The 14382-nt window shown below is 48.6% G+C and overlaps 1 protein-coding gene across 3 annotated transcripts in view; it reads left to right on the top strand.

The window, feature by feature from the left end:
* The window catches only part of NUP160 (nucleoporin 160), a 28753-nt gene that overhangs the window by 1471 nt on the left and 12900 nt on the right, over positions 1–14382 (top strand). For all 3 annotated transcript variants that reach the window (XM_037401739.1, XM_037401740.1, XM_037401741.1), the window contains exons 3-18: positions 1737–1959; positions 2205–2283; positions 3125–3239; positions 3983–4141; positions 5120–5197; positions 5412–5509; positions 6344–6428; positions 6898–6966; positions 7717–7800; positions 8652–8822; positions 8937–9036; positions 10616–10781; positions 11413–11528; positions 11633–11793; positions 13101–13234; positions 13565–13635. In XM_037401739.1, coding sequence (XP_037257636.1) covers positions 1737–1959; positions 2205–2283; positions 3125–3239; positions 3983–4141; positions 5120–5197; positions 5412–5509; positions 6344–6428; positions 6898–6966; positions 7717–7800; positions 8652–8822; positions 8937–9036; positions 10616–10781; positions 11413–11528; positions 11633–11793; positions 13101–13234; positions 13565–13635 — 1909 coding nt within the window. The remainder of the gene's footprint in view (positions 1–1736; positions 1960–2204; positions 2284–3124; positions 3240–3982; positions 4142–5119; positions 5198–5411; positions 5510–6343; positions 6429–6897; positions 6967–7716; positions 7801–8651; positions 8823–8936; positions 9037–10615; positions 10782–11412; positions 11529–11632; positions 11794–13100; positions 13235–13564; positions 13636–14382) is intronic.

Below are 14382 nucleotides of genomic sequence, written 5' to 3' on the forward strand. Positions count from 1 at the left end.
TGAGCCCTTTCCAATTGGGCTGGATTTTTTTCCCTGCTGAGCAGACTGTATACTGCTTTTGACCGGAATGGAGTTGGTTTTCTTTGCAGCTGCTCACATGGCACTGTGTGGTGGATTTGTCACCGCAGCAGAGTTGGGGACACACCACTGCTTGAGCTGTCACCGAGCAGTGCGTGCATGGCATTGTCGGCTCATCTGTCACCAAGCAGTGTGTGCATGGCATTGTCGGCTCATCTGATTCTCATGCTGCCCCCCAAAATGAGCTGGCTGGGGGTGGGCAGGAGGCTGGGAAGGGGCACAGCCCACCCTGGCCAAGGGGATGGTCCCTGTGCCATACATGATAGTGTTCAGCGACACGGAGGGGAGGGAATTGGGGCAGGCGACCGTTGCTTGGTGCCCGGCTGGGCATCACACTGCTTGGAGGAGGTGGTGAGGGACTGCCTTGGCATTGCTGGGTCTGGGTTTATTTTCTTCTCCTTCCTCTTTCCTTCACTTACATGACCATCTTTGTCTTGACCCCCGAGTTTTTGCTGCACTTATTCTCCTGTGCTCTGCTGAGGCCTGCAGCTGATGACAGTTACCTGCCAGCTGGATCAGTCCATCACGACTGATCCGATTCATAGCTCTGTGGTGGGGATTTGTACCCTCGACTGGAACCCTCCTGTGTGTCCAGAGGCACAAAGCTGGAGCATATCAGGCTCTCTTGAGCTGTGTGGAAACTCTCTGCTTTAGTTACTCTCCAAACTTTTCTAGTTAAATTTCTTTGTAGATGTTATAAACTGCTGAACTCCCAAGGCCTCTGATTCTTGGCCAGATAGAGCAGGTGTGTTCATCCGCATGGGGTAGTGGAAGTGAAAACTACTGGGGAAAAGAGTCAAATAAGAAAAACAAGCTGGAAATCTCTGGCTTTGTTTGGGACTGAATGTACTCAGACCACATGCTGGGGAGGCAGAGGCTGTAGGCATTGGATTCGCAGCGTTTGCCCCAAAGCTGAGTGTTTCAGATTGGTGATTAGGGCTCTAATTTTGTTGAAACTTGGTGACATAACCTGAAATGAGGCTCAGAGGTTGGAGGTGACTCTGCTGGAGGTCCTGGGGGCCCAGCCCTGTGACAATGGGGACAAATTACACTTTGAAGGTAGCAACTGAGTGCTTCAGAGGAAAGGCTGGCTGTGTTTGTAACTTGCCCTCTGTACATAGCAAGGTATAGGATATTTTATCTCATGTGGAAGATGGATCCTATGCAAAATTTACATCACGTTTACCTGTTTGCTGTGACTTTTTCTCTCATGTCTGCTTCTGGTGTGTCTTGTCAGGTGCCTTTCCTCGCTTGGAGAGCTTATCTCTTGCTTTTACAGTTCCAGACAGCTTTGCCAAGGGATGATGCTGTGCTACTGCAGAGCTGTTTTTCGCGGAACTCATTACCAGCATTTTGCTCTGAGCTGTTTCAAAGCAGCTGATGGACTGCAGAGCTCCTTTGGGAGCGTTATAGTGTATGAGGGAGAGAGCGAGCAAGTATTCTGCTAGAAAATGGCAGGTTTTGAAATCCCTTGCATATCTGCTTGTAAAGGGTTAACAGTAAAGGAAACGGGAGTGGTAGTGATGAAAGTCCTTAACAGAAAAAAATCCTTGTTATCAAGTAGCAGTGTGGCCATTGCCATTCCACAGGTGTCTGGTTGTTTTCTCTGTGCCTTGTGTATGTGTGCTCAGGATTTGTACTCTGCCGTTTCCCTCCAGGACCTGATAACAGAGAGCCAAATGCAGTCCGTGTTTACAGATATCAGCAAAATCAACTTCAGAGATCCTTCCAATTACTATGTGATTCCCAGCGTGCCAGGCCTGGCATCTAATTCTGTCGCCTCAGCGGCGTGGCTTAGCAGTGAGGGGGAGGCTCTCTTCGCTCTGCCCTCTGCTTCAGGAGGGATCTTCGTCCTTAAGCTGCCTCCTCACGATGCACCTGGTAAGGAGCGGGAACAGGCTGCCTCCTCGCATCCGCCTCTGTGAAACACTGCTCAGTGTAGCATCCCCTCTCCCAGCTTTGAACTTCTGTTGATTTTGATTTTTTACGTGTCTTAACATATTTCTCCACATACATACAAGCAAAAGCTTTCCTACATCATGCCTGTGAAGCCCCTTGCTGGTGGCAGTGAATATTTTGTTAACGGGTACTCAACATGTTTCTTAATACCACTTTTATTTTGAAAGGAACAGTTTCGGTTGTGGAATTAAAACAGAGCTCGGTGGTGCAGCGTTTCCTTACTGGTTGGATGCCAACTGCCATCAGGTTAGTGTCTGGTGATGAATAAGTGGAAATAATTTTGTCTTTTTCGATTCCCTCACCTAGAGTTTCTAGCTGAACTCAAAGGCAGGCAAGTCAGCATCTATAAATACTCTGCCAAAAAAAGTTAACTGGGTCACAGGAGCTATCGCAGTACGGAAGTTGGGACTTGAATGCTGGATTACTTCATCTTAATGGGGTCCTGCTGATTCTGTATGTCTGTGTCTCTGAACATGTTATATCTAGTAATTGGCCTCCAAGGATTTGCCCAGGATATGGCTTGCAGCCAGCGCAGATTAAGGATTACAACAGTTGTATGTTCTTGCCCTTGCTCTGAAATGTCAGGCTGGTTCCTGACCGGCAGAGGTTACGTGTGGGTGACACGGATGCTCTGTGTGCAAGCTGGGCTCAGTGTTGGATTGTAATTGTTATGATGTTTCCGACAGCACAAACAGATTTAGGGACTGTGACTCGGAAATGGGAGCGGGTCTCCTGGTGCCATGAATGACTTTTGACCATCAGTGGTGCAGTGCTTGGGGCTGGTCGGATCCTTACCTCCCTCCATGTCCTTCGCCCGCATTCTGCATGTGCTAGGCTGGGGCTGGGGAAGCCAGGGTTGTGTTTTGGCTCTGCCAAAGCAGGTGAAAAACTGGCTGTTACCGGTGTGGTGGGCTCCTCTGCACCTCGGATGCTGACCAACACAGTCCTGAAACGCGCACTCTCCTCCTGGTCTCACACCACTGATTTATTTGGTTTTAGACACAGTGTGATAGAAACCCTGTGCCATGGATTTATGTGCTAGCCTTGATTTTCTTTTAAGCTGTTGAAATAAGCTCTGTATTTTCAGAGGTGACTGTGGCCCATCGGACCTGCCTATCAGCCTCTCTGTTCACTGCCTAGATCACGATGCCTTTCTCTTTGCACTCTGCCAGGACCATAAACTTCGGATGTGGTCCTATAAGGTGAGTGAAGCCTGGGTTCAGGGGGGCAGTGTCTTCCGTCACTGCTCAGGCGATAGTCTGAGGCTTAAGGGACAAAGGCTTGATCTGCCATCAAATTGTCACTACAACCTCTGCACGCTGGGATTCAGGGCAGTTTGTGAGAACTGTTGTGGCGTGTGTTTGTAGCTGTGTTTGGAGAGCGAGTGGGTTTTCCTCTGCAGCAAAGCCTTGTCCGTAGGGTAAGAGGCAGTATTAGGTTATTTACAAACATACTGGAGCGTTCAGGAGGGCAGACAGGAGTGCTTCAAGGGCCGAGGAGGCACACCAAATGGATATTCTACTGCTTTAGCAGTAATAAGAGCTTCTTTGTGACATGGCTTCTTGTCAACAAGAAGTTAATAAAAGCCTCTGCTTGCTGCATGCCACTTGCTCCAAATATCAGTGCCAAAGCTAATCGACCAGGGCAACTGCTTTCACGGCTCATCTGCACTGGAATGCGTGCGTGCGTTATGGCAGGGAGGGGAAGCTTTATCCTCCGTGCTTGGACTCTGAAAGCCCATGTGCTTGGTGGGAGAGGGCACAGGTGAGATGAGAAGAGCTAAACAGTGGTTTAGGTGCGCACACATATGGATGCTTTATGTGCATCCTTTAGAAGAAGATCTGGGTAGCCTTTGGCCAGGAAGGGAAGGATGAGGGAGAAGCGTGGTTTTTTCAGTCCTGCATCTTTCCTGTGCTGTTTTCCTGAAATCTTTTATTTTGTGTAGGACCAAATGTGCCTGATGGTTGCAGATCTGCTGGAGTTTGTGCCGGTCAGCAGGGACCTGCGGCTTGCAGCTGGGACTGGGCACCGACTGCGACTGGCCTTCTCCCAGTCCCTGGGGCTTTACCTCGGTGTGTACATGCACGCACCCAAGCGAGGGCAGGTATGGAGGGACAGGGCTTCCTCGCTGTGAATGCATCTTTCTTGGGCTGCATGGAAAATACGTTGTTCCTCCTGGCATCTGGGTCTGTAAGGCAAGAAATAGGGAAAAGCTTCATGGCTGGTCCTCTGGGGAGAGCAGTACTTTCTGAATAAACATCTTTGCTCTCAAAACACTGCAGGATACATGTGCCCTCACCCTGGGAGTGGAATTCTCTGTGTGACTAAGCTGATCTGTGAGCACTTGTTCACCTCTTGTTCCAGTAGGATCCCGAAAGCACATATGTGCCGTGGGAAAAGGAAAGGTCTGAAAGGAGCTAAAAGCCTGGAAATACTGATAGTACGTGTGTGTCAGGCTCCTGGGAGCGTGCGCATGCGTCGCTGCCTTGCCAGACGTTGACTTCTTTAGAACTTCTGCTTTTTGCAGTGAATAATAAATTTAGCAGGACAGGAATGACGGCACAGAGTAGTCTCATCTGTTGGACAGCTTACTCTTTGCATTCTCCAGGGCATTCGCGTACAGAGTAGAAGTGTGTATTGTGACTTCTGTCCCACTAGCACTCTGCTTGCTCTGGTAAGAACACGCAGAGCTTGGTTAGCAGCAAGTGGCTTGGGGATTTTGGACTTTTCCACCTTAGTGTCCTTACTTGCCCGCACTGTGTTGTCACTAGCAGTGCCCAGCAGTTACTGCCCACGTTACTGGTTTTCTAGTTTAGTCTTTCAAAAGACAGCTAGAAATCCTTCAGGTTCAGGCAGAGATGAGTGTCCTTGCTGAGAAGACTGAAGGCAGCAACACCAGTACGTGGTGCAGAAGGTCAGCTTGGCAGGGTCTGTGGCTCAGCTTGGCCCTCCTGCCCTTGGCCCTTTGGGGTCTATTGACTGTAGCATCAGGCGAGGGGAGGGACTGGAGATGAGCTTCCCCATGATGTGCTGGTTAGTGGCTTACATTGTTTAGCAAATTACTTATGAGGTGTGTTTGTAGTTCTGTGTCTTCCAGCTGGTGAGCACGGAGAGTAACCGCTACAGCCTTGACCACATATCCTCCCTGTTCTCCTCGCAGGTGAGTGCTGGGGCCTGGCTCCCCAGAGGGCACTGAGACGATAAGGAAGGGGTTGCTTACTGAGAGATCAGAGGCCTGGACTGCCTCTGTGAATAAAGAACTGTTCCCAATGTTTGGTTAAATGATACGAGGGAATATTTTATTGCTGTTAAGTACACGTGTCTCTATTGTACGTGAATTTATGATAAGAAAGTAAATTTGCACTCTCTCCTAGGAGACTCTCGTTGACTTTGCCTTAACCTCGTCTGAGATCTGGGCGCTGTGGCACAACGAAGAGAACCAAACCGTTGTGAAATACATCAACTTTGAGCAGTGAGTTTCTGTGCTGAATTGGTAGCGTTGATAGCCTCGTGAGGGTATCTGCGGGAGCAGCTCTGCATGCTGCTCATTAAAAACACTGATAGAGCTCTTCAACATTTCTCCTGTCCTGCTTTGCTGACTGAAGTGTGTGGAGGCGCAGCGGTACCTAGTTCTTCCTATTGTTTCTGTGTTGCGTGCACCACTGTGTCTCAGTGCGTATTACATGGAATTTTATTTTTCTTGGTTCTGTTTTATGATAAAGCTACAGCTCAGCTGCAGGAATGTGAAAAATTTAAAAAGCCAGGCAGCAGGCTTGCTGGAAGTGGAGTCTGCTGTGAGTGTGTCAGAGGGAGGGCTGTACTTCACCGACAGCTCCTTCAAAACATAACCAGCTGGTCTCTTCCAAGAAAGATCATGTTTTGAGGAGACCAGTGATGTGAAAGAATCATCCCTGTCTTTATAAGGATCCTGAGGAATAGGATACAGGAAGCTGAGAGGGCAGACTTGGTGCATAACCAGACCAGGGAGTTAAATAATGGGTGAAAAAGTGCTGTGAGTGTGTGCAAGTTTAGGCAGAAGAACCTAATGGTCAGTCTGAGAGAGAGTCACCTGGTGAGCACATCCAACCTGTTCTGCTAGTTTAGAGCTAAGGATGCCACCGTTAAGCTCTCCTGGCTAAATCTGTTGGTTGTTATTAATCAAAGCTCCTGTTACCAGATCCAAAGGGTTCTGTAAAATCTGTGATTGCTGGTGGAAGTGACAGGTTTAGTTCGGGTGGCTGCTTCTGGGCTCATTGTGTTGGAGCACTGCAATGCAGAACTGAGTCTGGTTCTGTTTTTCTTCCAGAAATGTCGCGGGACAGTGGAACCAGGTCTTTGTGCAGCCGCTGCCTGAAGAAGAAGTGACGGTTCGACACGATCAGGACCCCAGGGTGAGCCAACTATGAGATAGCAACAAGAAGTAATGAGGCTGCTCTGTCCAGGAGAACATGAAGACAGTTCAAATGTACAAATTGTATTGATTCGGTCTTAAAATGGCTCCAAATTAAAGGGGACAGGCCTTAGCCTCTATTACCACAGCATTAAAGCACTAAGCATGGTGATGAAACCAAAAGTTGAGGGATGAGAAGAATGTGGAGTCACTCGAGGGAGCCTTGAGACAAGACGTGTATATAAACAAGATCTGGAGCATGCGAGAAGCAGTGTTTGGTCACTTCAGGAACTGTGAAGGGGCTGGTAGGGGGGAGGTTCGAGCAGGATATGGGAATGAACTCAAGTTGGAAAGAAGAACAGATCCAGGGGATGAGTTTGAGAACAGGAGTAAGGATCAGAAGCAGTATCTTAAATGCTCTGCTCCTGACACATATGTTTTCTTAGATTGTGATCTTTTTCTCTTTGCAGGAAACCTACCTGGAGTATCTCTTCATGCCTGGCAGGTTCACAAATGCAGCTATCCAGAAGGCTTTGCAGGTCAGTGAGAGGGCATTCTGTGCACGTGCTGCTCGGCTTCATCCTTCCTGGCTGTTTAGCTGTGAGGCAGCAGGACTCCTTGGGGCTCTTGGCAGGCATCAGTTTGCATTTGACAGTTTGTAGACCTGTCAGCAGTCACTGAAGCAAGTTAGCGGCTGTTGTGCCATACTTCATCCAGTGTGTGTGCTGATGCTGGGAGGCAGAATGTGGTTTCCAGTTTCGGGGCTTTCTCCCCCTTAGATAGCAGAGAGGTTGCTGAACTTGCTTTGCAGTGCCTGCTGCTTTAGCCAGGGGAATAGAGACTCTCTCAGCCCACTGTAGTGGTCTTTTTCAGAATATATCTGCTCGGTTCTGGCTCCTCTAGGGCTGTTAAGGGCAACATGCAGTGCCTTTTCAGGAAAAATGGAAAAGCCAAACTTCTGCTCCTGCGACTGATTCTTTGTGCTGTGACCTTGTTAGAGGCCTATAGCAAGGTACAAGAGAGCGCTGCTGTCAAGGTGTGCGTCACTTCTTTCCTTACATTCTGGTGCACTGCCTACCCGGAAGCTTCCTCCATTTCCACAGGAAGAGTGAAGCTGGCTGTACATCTGTGTACCCCACATTCAGCAGCCAGCCATGTTTTTTGATGCTTTCATTTTGCAAAGCACTGGCTGACGCTCTTGTGTTTGCTTTACGTCACTCAGTACTGCTTGAACCCTGGGGAGACAGCTCTCTTGCTTTAAAGTAAAAGTTCACTCTGTTGCTTTTCAGATCTTTTCTCAAGGAACTGAGAGACACATGGATCTGACGTGGGAGGAGTTAAAAAAAGAGGTTACTTTAGCTGTGGAAAGTGAGGTGAGATTTTCTTTTTTTTTTTTTTTTCTTCATGATGTTTTGTGCTTACATCTGTTGTATGCAGTATTGTGATGGTTCAGTGAAGTTAATGAGGTGCAGAGTGATTCCAGGCCTTGTTTTGTCCTTTCTCTCTCCAAAGAAGTTGCGTACATTTTTTTAAAAAGTACAAATCACCATCCTTCCTGTCTGACTTTTCCATTCCCTCTTCTTTTTTGGAGTCCTTTCTCAGTGTTCTGCTGTCTCTGCTCCCTGAGTGCACTTCACTGGTAATGCATCATATGGTGCCCATTCCCAGCTCCCTGCAAATGGGTGCTATCACTCGTAATTTTGGACACCAAAGATAATCTGCTTAGGGGACCCATCTGAAAGATCAACTGGCTGTCCTTTTGGGTCTAAATTTCCCCCATTTTATCCTGCTGCTCCAGATTTTACTTTGATATGCTTGACTCTGTAAGCCAGCAGTCCTACCACCTGCTCTTCATCCTTGAGGCTGCTTAGAGTATTACTAGAAAGTTTACAAAAAAGGCTATACGTCCTCTATAGCAGTTGTCATGCACAATATTTTTAGAGAGGCCTGCAGTGCTGCCCTTTTTCTTGATATCATTGGTGCTTCTTTGTCTAAGGTTGTATCGATACGGTTCTTGTGAGCTTTGTTCCCCTCGCTGTTTGCTGTGTGATTCAGTGCTGTAGGAAAGGTGGTGGGGAAGAGAACTGTAGCTGGTGTTTATAAACCTTAACCATATAAAGGTGTGACACTAGTCACGAGAGACAAGACAGCAGTCTGAATGCTACAGTTTTTCTCTCTGGTTCACTGCCTGTATTCACCTGAAGTCTTGTTTTGGTCCTGCTAGTTCCAGAGCAGCGTGACAGAATATGAGTGCTCGCCGGAGGAGTTCTGGCAGCTGCAGGTGGAGTTCTGGTCCAAGTTCTATGCCTGCTGCCTTCAGTACCAAGAAGCGCTCTCACGGCCCCTGGCCCTGCACTTGAATCCCTACACCAGCATGGTGTGCCTGCTGAAGAAGGTGAGACTGAGCGGCGGTGGCTTTTTGGCCTCTGTGGCCAACTGAAGCAGTGATGATCTGACAGAGGTGTGGATCTGGGGACCTCAAAGAAGGGCTTTCTCCTCACCTTTCTAGGGCTCCCTGTCTTTCCTCATGCCCTGCTCCTTGGTGGACCACCTCTATCTCCTCTCTAATGAGCACCTCCTGACTGAGGACGATGCTGCAATCTGTGATGGTAAGTGAGATGTGGAGCTTTTTCATTGTTGGAGGTTTAACACTACATGTCAGGGAAACCCTAGACAGAGGGAGGGATGCAGGAGTTCCCAGAGGTCTCTTGAAGTGCTCCTGACTCTTCCATAGTTATGTACATGGAGCTAGTTTTTTTATTTTGGCACTTGTAGGGAGTTTTATTTTGTGAAACCTGCGATCGTGCTCACACCAGGAGTTAGAAAGTGGTGTCAAGGCTGCAGTTCTGCCATGATCCCTTTCAGATAACTTAAAAAGGAAGCATCTCAGATTTTGGGCTGCGTGTTGCTCCGTGGTAAGGACCTGCATTGGTGGATCCTTTGCCCTTGTAGCTTTATAAACACTCTGTGTAGGCTGCGGTTAGCTGGTGCCCTCTTCATGCCAGCTCTGTGTGGGGCAGATCTGCTGGGTTGGAGCCCGGTAGTGTGCTGGTGGGGAGAGTGGGGTGCAGTGTTTCTGACCATGTGGGTGACCCCACCAATATGAACCCTCCTCACCATTATCTCGGCTGGGTGCTTGCTCAGCTTTTCCATGCCCACTGAGAGCTGTAAGACCTACTCTGACACGGTCCAAGTGGTTCTGTTTGTAAAATTCCCCAATCTCTGTGTCTTGCTGATGGAGTAAACTCCTTTCGAAGATTACAGATGAGAAGGAAACTTGTGGCTGGGCTCAGCTGCCCAGTTCTGCAAACTTAGTTTTTAGTGCAATGTTTTTGTATAAATGTTTTCATGTAAGCACTGGAGAGGGACCGTGCTGTTCCTTGTCTCAGCGGAGTAAATGCCAGAGTGTGCAAAACCTGTCGTTAATATTGTCGCCACAGTGCCCTCTATGCTTTACTGGCTGTGGAATGACGTTTCACAAGAAAAAGGCAACGGAAAATGTTACCTAAGCTCTACTTTCATGCTCGAGTGATCTTTATATTTTTTATAAAGAAGACTTGTCATCCATTTGGTTGAGCTATTTCTGGATCTGAGGGAAGGAAAGCTGGAGGGCTGGGTTTGGGCAGCTAGCAGTTCCTGCCCTGTCTGTTTCAGACTTCTCAAAAAATCTAACTTAATTTTCAAAACGCATACATGAAGGATTGCATTGCAAAGCAGTGATTTGAACCCTCAGTACTGAATTTTCAGATCACTCCTAAGACTGTGAAAATCCTCTCGCAGCTGTGAGAGGTGGTGCTGCAAACAGATAGCTGCTGAAAGGAGAGTGCTTTCTGCTTGGCAGACCTAAGTTGTCTGAGCCGTTTGCTCTGGGTTTTTTTTTCTCTTATGGCGCACTAATTATTTCCTTTCAACCTGTGGCTGGAGAAAATCCCTTGGAGGAAATTTCATTGTTTTCTTGTTGCATCAGTAGTTTTTACTTTCCAAATATAAAGCCCAAATCTTTCTTTGTTAACCTCTAAGTTTTAATTTGGCCTCATAGCAGGGAAGGGGCAGTTTGGCATGCAGGATTGAGACCAATGTGCTGCTAGTTGTTTGGTGGTAGGAGCTGAACTAACTGGTTTTTGAATGGCCCTCCCACCTTTGCTTTGAAATCTCTTGTAAATATACAGTTAGATTCTTTCATTACAGATTTGGAGATGTCTCGTGATGTTGTCTGTCTTGTCCAGTGCCTTCGACTGATCGGAGAATCAATTTCCATGGAAATGGCATTCATAATGGAAATGGCTTGCTCCCGCCTCCAGCCTCCAGAAAAGGCTGCAGAGCAGATCCTGGAGGACTTGATAGCTAATGACACGTAAGGAGATGTTTTTGCAGAAGCTCCCCTGCAGGGAGGCTGTGATGGCTGAGCAGGGATTGCCTGGAGCCATCCTTGATTGGCATCAAAGCACATTTGAGATGTCCGGGCTTCTCCCTGTGCTGCAGGAGACTTTTCCAGGTCTCCTTAGAGTTGGGGAGCGTGGGTATCAGTGACGTTAGCAGGGTCTTCCGTCCAGAACCCCTTTGCTGTTGCTTGGGGTCCTCCAGAAAAGAAATGTTCATGATTCTCAGGTAAGATAGCAGAAGAGGAACAAGTTCCTGTTAGGTAATCATTGCAGTGTGGAAAGCAAGTGCCTGCAGACACTAGGTAGAGGTCAGAGCCTTGGTCAAACCATGTGGTTACTGTGCTAACCTCCTGAAATCATTAGTGGAATGCCAGCTATCTGACTGTTATTTCCTGGTAGCCTGGGGGGTGGAATAAATAGACTGGTTCCTGCAGGTGCCGTAATAAAACTCCAAGCCAGAAGAGGATTCTCATCAAGAATGTCCAGGCTGATCAGATACACTGCCTTCCAGAGAGGATCAGTAAGGGAGGAAAGGGAGCACTCTTGAGTTTAAATCTCATGTTGCCGATGATTATCATTATTGTTATCTTTTTCACTTTGCAGGGAAAATGTGATGGAGGATATACACAGCAAGCTGCAGGAGGTCAGAAACCCCATCCACGCCATTGGAGTGCTCATCCGAGAAATGGACTACGAGACAGACGCTGACATGGAAAGAGGTGAGAGCTCTACAGCGGTGTGTTTGGGCTGGGAAAGCAGTGTCTCAGCAAGTGTTCTTGTCTGTCTAGTTCCTCCCCTTATCTCAGTGATTTTTATCTTTCAGCTCATCATCTAGCTATGCGCATGAACCTCACCCAGCTGTATGGTAGCGGTAGGGCTGTCAGCGTGGTTTGCTGGGGGGTGTGTAAGATTGCTACCATCCGTTTCCTGATCTGTCGGGACCTGTTGATCCTCCAACAGCTGTTGCTCCGGCTTGGAGATCCTGTGAGTACAGCCCTTGAAGCTACTGCTACGCTCTTTGAACTTTTGGGTCTTGGGTTCTGGTGGTGCCAGGCTGTGAGCACTGTCTCTTCCCACAGAACACTGGAGGCTGTTTGAACTAGCCTGAGGCTTGGGCAAGGCCTGTTCTCTTTCTCCAGCTGCTTTTGTCATCCTAAGCAAAGCAGTGCTCACACCCTAACCTCTTTCCACGATGAGCATCCAGGAAGCAAAACTTTGCAGGAGGGCGGCATTGTTTCCAGCCTCCCGTCTGAAACAACACTGCCTGAACATGTAGTTTTCCCATCTGTTCCCCATCCCTCCCCTGGTGCTGCGCAGCCTAGCGTGCACAGGACTGCAGCCTTGTTTTCTGGCAATGCAGCACACAGCACCTCTGTGTCAGGGCAGCAGTGTTTACCCAGAGGCCGTAGTTTCAGCCTCTTGGAGGCTGCTCCAGCCAGTGCAAACAGCCGCCACGATGGCAGCTGTGTTTGTGGTCATGGTGGGGACTGGTCTGGGTCCGTTCTGTGGCCACGTGAGGGATGGTGCTGATGGTTTGGATGCAGGGGTGTGGAACCAGTCCCCAGACAAGAGGAGTGTTGTTTAAACCGATATTTGCTTGGAAATGTTACTGCAGTAGTTTCTTGGTTGAAAAGAAATCCCCTTCTTCCCGGATAAGGTTGCCCTGGTAGCATTTAAAGCACATTGCAAGGTGCCCTTCTGGAGCCAGGCTCTCACAGACCGCAGGGCATGTGACCTGCTGCTTGTTTGATGATGAACTACTGCTTTGCCACCTTGACACAGTTGTGTCCTCCACAGGCATGGATTGCTTTTTCTTCCGTGTCACCTAGCCATGCTGCTCTTGGCTGGAGCCTACAGGGATGCAAGGCTGGGCCCTGGGATGGTCTCTGCAGCAAAGCCGTGATTTCACTCTCGGTGACATTGTTGCGGCAGTGCAAAGCACCTTTTTGCTGGTGTCCCTGGCATCAGCAGGTGTGGGTATTCACAGGCGAGAGAAGCACTCTGTGTGCACATAGCTTTGCTTGTTAAACTTTCCCCATGGGGTCTGGGCCACCAGAATAGTTGAGTTGCCCCTTGGTCTGAGGTGACACTAATTTATGACCAGGTTATTCTGGTACATGCAAGAGTCCTACTGGTCTCCTGGGTGGGCTGAGTGAACTGCCGGGCTATTGAGCACCTTGGTGTTTGCAGGAGGGACGAGCTGCGCCTGATATAAACCTCAATGGTTGCCCTTGTCCTGCCATGGCTCTGGGCTTGGTCTCTCAGTGCGCCAACCTCTGGTTTGCTTGCAGATGGTTCTGGGAGGGGGACAGCTGTTCCAGTCTCAGCAGGACCTGCTGCACCGCACCTCTCCCCTGCTGCTCTCCTACTACCTGATTAAGTGGGCGAGCCAATGCCTGGCATCAGATGTCCCCGTTGACACGCTGTAAGTCTCTATACCAATACCGTGCCCCTTCTGTCTTTGATTGTAGGCTCCTGCTAAATCCACCTGAAATGCCCTTCCTGATGTGAAAAGCTGGTGGCTGCTGTGGGAGTATCACTCTAGCAGTCAGGTTGTGCTGGGGAGGGTTGGTTTTTTTTCTTCCACGTTTTGAGCTGACTCCTTGCCTTGTGCTAATTCTGCCGTGTGAGGTCTTGCTGTTCTGTGCACTGTTGCCTTTTTTGGCAGTAGGAGTCATTTGAGTTGAACAATGAGCGCAATTAAAGCAGGAGGCGTTTTGTTGCCTCTTCACTGATGGCTTTTTTTCTTCTCTAGGGAATCTAATCTGCAGCATCTATCTGTGTTGGAGTTAGCAGACACCACTGTTCTAACGCCCCATAAACTAGGTAAGATGTCCACAGTTCATCAGCTCTCGGTGTTTGTGTTATTTATACCTCTGGCACTCTGTCTTTGCCACTCTATGGAAATGCTTTCTGCAGTGAGCTAATGGAGTGCGTGGTTGAATGACCCCACTTTAGGTGGAGATGTTTGTCATGCCGTCCACCAAAAAACAACAAAGGATCTTGTAGCATTGGACTGGGACCAGAGATGTGGATCTTATCCTCAACTTGAGGAGGATGGGAAGGCCTTGCTCAGCCAAGCATTATTAATGCTGACCCTGGCAGTGTCAGCCAAGCTCACCTCTCACTCACCTACGTTACAGCGGCTGTAGTGGGTCAGACCAGCTCTGTCCTGCTCGCCAGCCTTTATCCCACAGTAAGCAGGAGCAGCAGCTCAGGGAAAGGAGAGAATGTAGCAATACTTCCCCAAAACATACTTGTGCTTCCAGCCCTTTGCAGTTGAGACTGAGTGTTGTTCACAGCCAGCGCCTCAAGGGGAAAATTGCAGCTGATAATTCGTTTGCATTTTAAAAGTCTTGCTGCAAAGACATATGCTTTGGGTTACTGTCATGGAGGAGAAATCCCAGTGGGGGAGAACGTATATTTAGGATATAGAATATGTAATTAGGAGGATGTGTACCTTGAAGCAGTTAGGGAGGGAGGTGGTGAGCAGGATGGGGGAGAAAATGCAGAGGTAAGATGCTGCTGTAAGTAGTCTGCACTTTGAGCCTAAGACACTTCGGAGGGAGCTGA

The sequence above is a fragment of the Falco rusticolus genome, chromosome 10 (genome assembly GCF_015220075.1).
Source record: "Falco rusticolus isolate bFalRus1 chromosome 10, bFalRus1.pri, whole genome shotgun sequence".
Classification (NCBI taxonomy): Eukaryota; Metazoa; Chordata; class Aves; order Falconiformes; family Falconidae; genus Falco; species Falco rusticolus.